This window comes from Centruroides sculpturatus, unplaced genomic scaffold (assembly GCF_000671375.1).
Source record: "Centruroides sculpturatus isolate CEXI.00-Female unplaced genomic scaffold, Cexi_2.0 scaffold295, whole genome shotgun sequence".
Classification (NCBI taxonomy): Eukaryota; Metazoa; Arthropoda; class Arachnida; order Scorpiones; family Buthidae; genus Centruroides; species Centruroides sculpturatus.
In genome coordinates this window covers 439475-445474 of record NW_019384603.1, presented here as the reverse complement: position 1 = coordinate 445474, position 6000 = coordinate 439475, and the positions used below count along the sequence as shown (strand labels likewise).

The 6000-nt window shown below is 34.5% G+C and overlaps 1 protein-coding gene across 1 annotated transcript; it reads left to right on the top strand.

The window, feature by feature from the left end:
- Window positions 1-2022: 2022 nt before the first annotated feature.
- On the top strand, window positions 2023-2556 carry LOC111625081 (craniofacial development protein 2-like). Its single transcript, XM_023368110.1, has one exon. It carries the CDS (start codon window positions 2023-2025, stop codon window positions 2554-2556), a length of 534 nt encoding a protein of 177 aa, XP_023223878.1.
- Window positions 2557-6000: the final 3444 nt, after the last annotated feature.

Here is a 6000-nt window from a genome sequence, read left to right as displayed (position 1 = left end):
AAGTAAACTCTGTTCTGAAATTTTAAAAATGTTGTATTTAATTAATATATCTTAAAATAATTGTTTCATGAATATTAACAGCTCATTCAGTTGTAAATAAAAATATTATGTACTGTATTTCACAGATTTCTACTAATGGAAAGCCACGGATAAGTTGAGAACCAACTGAAGTTAACTGTGTCGTACTGTCTAAAAATTCATGGAATTTATAAATTCTATTCGTGCGGCTCTGGCACATGGGATCATGACTACGCTCAATTCAGAAATGTACTTACAAAAGGAAAATATTCAATGACAGATTGTGCATATGAAAATGTTGCAAATGTATAATTTTCAATAAATCTTTTTCATAAAGAAGACATCTTTCTTATGAATAGCATTTTTTCTTAGCTAACGTTCAAATAAATCATTGTAGATCTGTTAAATCAGGCTACAAAAAGTTCACTAATATTTTACTGACGATGATAATTTGTTGATGGATTTAAACTACCAATTCTAAAGGCTTTACTCAAATTACACAAGATACATTTAACTCTTGGTATTCGCTAGGGTTAGGTTTTTTAAAATCTCGTGAAAACCAAATAAGGATGCCTATGGAGAAAATTGAGTTTGGTTTTGTGGAACATTTCAAAGATAAACGTATCAAAGATAAACATAATATCAAAGGTCATGTTGACAGTTTTTTCGACTCTCGTGGGGTGGTGTGTCGTGAGTACGCACCACGAGGCCAAACCATCGCAAAGGAGTACTACCAGGAGGTCCTTCGTCGTCTTTCCGATACAGTGCGACGCAAACGACCAGATCTGTGGTCGATCAAAACTTGGCAGCTCCATCGTGATAACGCATCCGCCCATTCTGCGCATCTGTTTCGGGCTTTCGTCACCAAACACAATACTCCTGTGGTTCGTCATGCTCCGTACTCTCCCCACATGGCTCCGTGGGACCTTTGGCTATTTCCCAAGCTGAAAATGCCGCTAAAAGGAACCCAAATTTAGTCGAGAGAAGACATCGTGCGAAATGCGACGGACCGGCTGATGACCATTCCAAAAGATGCGTTCCAGCAGTGTTTCCAGCAATGGCAGGAACGCTGGGAGAAGTGTATACATTACCAAGGAGACTACTTTGAAGGGGATTAGGGTTTTATACCTCAAAGTCAATAAATTTATTTTTGCCGATCAAAGGTCCGATACTTTTTGAACAGACCTTGTATTCTGTAGAATAACTTTTATAATATACTGTATAATTTTAAATATTTTGATAAAAATAATGAACAATAATCATCCTTTAAAGCTATGATATAAACAATGAACATTAGACAAAAGACAAATTTGACGGTCAACAAACGAACAGTAGCAAATTTTGTTTGTAATAAATTAATTCTGACTGTGGTATTTACAACACAGTCAAAATTATGCTTGTCAAGCTTCTTGATGTCACAAAGTAGCGACATCTCGTGGTAAAAAACAGAACTATGGCTATGGAATCGTTCTGTAATTAGACTCCAGTGTTCAATGGGTTATATAAATAGATACTTGTCTAGGAGAAGTTGCCAGGCTGATGATAGCTTGAGCTCTTCTTTTTGGTTGATGCATGTATTTGTATTTTTGAACTGAATTCAATATCGAATAATTAAAATTAAGTTAATTTGTATTCAAATTGAATTTATTTTTTATCTTCATAATCACTTTTGATGTGAAAGGCAATGGGAAACCACCATATTACCTATTCCTATCTACAATCCTCATGATCTCATACCAACATGCGTCTAGTCTGCCATGCAATCCGACTGGCCACCAGCGCCATTCTGAAGTCCAGATCAGATGGTGAAAAATATACTACTGGGTGCATATCAGTGAGCGACCAGGCTATATGCAGCAAATCGACTACTACTGGAAGCCAAAGAAGAAACAATACTCCAAAAATCATCACGAGGAACATAAACAACATAGTCACGTGGAATGTAAGAATACTGTACGCCAAAGGCAAATTACATAACCTCGTATTAGAGCCAAAGAACTGAAGATGAACATACTCTGTGTCAGTGAGACGAAATGGCCCAACAGTGATTGGATAAAAAGCAATGACACATATGACTTTGTTTTCTCTGGAGGAGACCATCACGAAAGAAGTGTCGGAATACTCATCAAGAAAGACATCAGAAAAGCTGTCGATGGAGTAGCAGCAATATCAGATCGCATTCTTTACCTGCGCATAGCATCATACCCCATGGCTATAAGCATTATTCAAGTATACACATCTACAGAAGCTGCCCCGGAAGATGTCATAAACGAATTCTATGAACAGCTTGAGAAGACACTCAGACTTGCAAAAAGAGGGGACGTCAAAATAATAATGGGCGACTTCGATGCTAAAGTTGGAAAAGGCAGAGTAACTGACACAGTAGGCAACTATGGACTAGGTGAAAGAAACGAAGTTGGTGATAACTTGTTGAATTTGCAGAACGCCATGACCTATGTATCACAAACACATGGTACAAACAACATCTGCAAAGACTGTACACATGGAAAAGTCCTCAAGACAGAGAAAACAGAATAGTACGAAATCAAATAGACTTCATCCTCATCAACAAACGATACAGAAACTCAATTCACAATGTTAAAACAAGGCCTTCAGCCACTGCTACACAGATCATAATTTACTCTATGCCAGGTGTGCCATTCACTTAAAGAAAGTTACAAAAAATGGAAACGAAGTTACATTACAATCTCGACAGGCTGAAAATATGCGAAATCAGGCAACATTTTAGTGAGGCGATTGCAAAAGAAATCCAAGACAATGGCATACCCTCTATAGAGAAACACTGGGAAAACATAAAAAGTACAATTAAGAATGCTGCCTATACCTTACTTAACAAAAAGGAAAGAGAGCGGAAGAACCCTTGGATCACAGAGGACATTTTGACACTGATGAAGGAACACAGAAAGTTTAAGAACCGAAACCCTGGAGAATACAAAAAACTTCATCAGATGATCACGCATGAATGCACCAAAGCTAAAGAAAAGTGGTTTGAAGAAAAATGTGAAAGAATAGCAGAGCACAAGAAAAAGCACCATACCAGAAAAGTCCATAGAATCATCAAAGAAACCATGAAAGAACTTAAGAAAACAAAGAAGGGCGTAACAAATTTAATAGACCAACAAATAGTCCAACAAAACAAAATGAAATGTGGAAAGGAAGAAAGAGCTAAAACTTGGACAGAGTACATCAAAGATTTGTTTGGAGATTGCAACAGACATCCCCAGATTCATACAATAGAAGGAGATTCTGCCCCTCCTATTATGCTAAGAGAATTAGAACATGCCCATGGTCTCCATGAGATGTGGAAAAGCTCCTGGTGATGATATTCCAGCCAAACTCCTAAAATCCTTGGGCACATCTGCAAAACTATCGTTACTAGATCTTTTTAATAAAATCTACAAAGATGGACAGCTACCACGCGACTTCAAAAGATTCACTTTCATCCCAATTCCAAAGAAGCACAATGCCAAGCGGTATGACCAATTCCGAACCATAAGACTAATGAGCCATAGCCTAACGCTCTTACTAAAAATTATAGAATACCGAATAAGAAACAAAATGGAGGCTCAGATAAGACCATCGTAATTTGGGTTTAGACCTGGAATGGGAACAATTGATGCACTGTTTGCTGTGAGAATTTTATCAGAAAGAGCCATAGAAATGCAAAGGGAGTTGTACATCGGTTTTGTCGACTACAAAAAAGATTTTGAAAAAGTACAACACCCACTTTTAATGGAAACATTAAAGAGAGTCAATCTAGACACAAATGACTACAAACTGATCGGCAACCTATACTGGGACCAGACTGCCACAGTTAAACTGGATGACATAGAAACAGCACTATGTCAGATAGAAAAAGGAGTTAGACAAAGATGGGTATTATACCCACACTTTTTAATGTCTTCTCCGAACAGATAACACAGGAATGTTTCTGTGAGGATGTGGGGATCAGGGTCGGAGGAGTGAATATCAATAACATCCGGTACGCCGATGATCTCGCATGCATTGCCACATCCGCGACAGAGCTCCAACAGATGCTAGACTTACTCCAAGCAGGCAGTGTGAAATATGGCATGCATATCAATGGAAAAAAGACGAAATGTGAAATGGATAAAAATTAGTAAAGACTTCGCGGCGGACAATTCCCAAATCTTTGTAGACGGTACTTTACTGTAAGAAGTAACCGAATTCAAATATCTTGGAGTTTTGGACCAAAAAAATGGTCCAAAACAAAACTTCTACTGGGTGTAATCATAAACAACATCCAATAGAATGTAAATAAGCTTTGTTTGAATTATTTCAAGCAACGAAATGTTATGTACGATTATTTAAATTAGCCCCAGTTATCTTGGGTCAGGACAGTGCCTAATGAAAACGTTGCCTGAGATAACTCGGGTCCGGACGGTAAGTGGTTTTTTTTAATTAAAATACACAACAATGTATATTATTCTATACAGATATTTTATTAAACTGCAGAATTTTTGTTTACAACTCACGCTAATTAGTAAATAAAATGGCTAACAAAAAATTGCACAAGCTATCTACAAAAATACTTTTTCTTGATATGTCGAGAAATTTGATGCCATTTACAATAGCAAATAATGCTTGTGAATTTATTTAAATATAATTATACATTCGAAATTTTCAGATGCATTCCTTTAATTAGAAAAAACATTTCAATGCATATGATGTGCTATTACTGCACTATCATACAGAAATAATTACTAAACTTGGTAATTACTTTTTGTGCTTTTGAGCCTTTAACACAATAAATATTAGGAAATTGAGGGGGGAAATACACATGTAAAAAGTTTTAGATTTTCAATTAAATTACAGTTTTTAAACAATAATTAACAAATTAAAATTTTCAGATATTTCAATACATATGATGTGTTATTACTGCACTATCATACAGAAATAATTACTAAACTTGGTAATTACTTTTTGGGCTTTNGTAATTATCTTAATCTTCACTATCGTTACTTTTTGCCCAGCAAAGCAGGTCCTTGCAGCTAGATTCTAGATTACTTAGAAAAACAGTCTTTTATATATATAAAAAAAAACTATATTACATACAAATAAAAACCCAGCGAAGTGGGTCCTTGCAGCTAGTATATTATATAAACTGATCATAACTTACATCATTCACTAAATTTTTTCCTTTGAATTGTTTAATATGGATCATTAAATATGCTGTATGATAAAAAAAAAATGTAAAAATTTAAAATAGGATAAATTTGAAGTCCATATTTAATTTTCCAGTATATTGATTGCTGAAATTCTAAAATAAATTAGGAAAAATCAATCTTTACAGTAATTTAAATAAACAAATAATAATTTATATAACAGCATACATGATAACATGAGCAACCCAGGATATTTTCAATTAAAAATTGAATTTTGACTATTTACAAAAAATTTTTTAATTTTTCGAGTCTATCTTTCATCCTTTTAACACACCACAGAAGTAACAGTATATTGGCTTGGATGAACTTCCACAGAACACGTGATAAATTATAACGAAACACACACAANTGAACCAGTTATATATTGTGCTAAAGAACATGGTAGTTATGGTCAGAAATGGTAACCATTGTTTTAATGTTAAAAAACGCCGAATCCTCAAATAAAAGATCGGCGTTTCGATCGTTTTTAACTTTGTGTGTGTTTCGTTATAATTTATCACGTGTTCTGTGGAAGTTCATCCAAGCCAATATACTGTTACTTCTGTGGTGTGTTAAAAGGATGAAAGATAGACTCGAAAAATTAAAAAATTTTTTGTAAATAGTCAAAATTCAATTTTTAAATAATAATTTATTTTTTTAGAAAACAGTGAGCAATAAATATTAATTTGGTTTGTGAGAAAAATATATAATAATAATTTTTGATTTTGACAATATAGAATTCCATTATGGCTATGCCATCAACATTGATTTTCAAATGAAAATAATGTTTGATTAA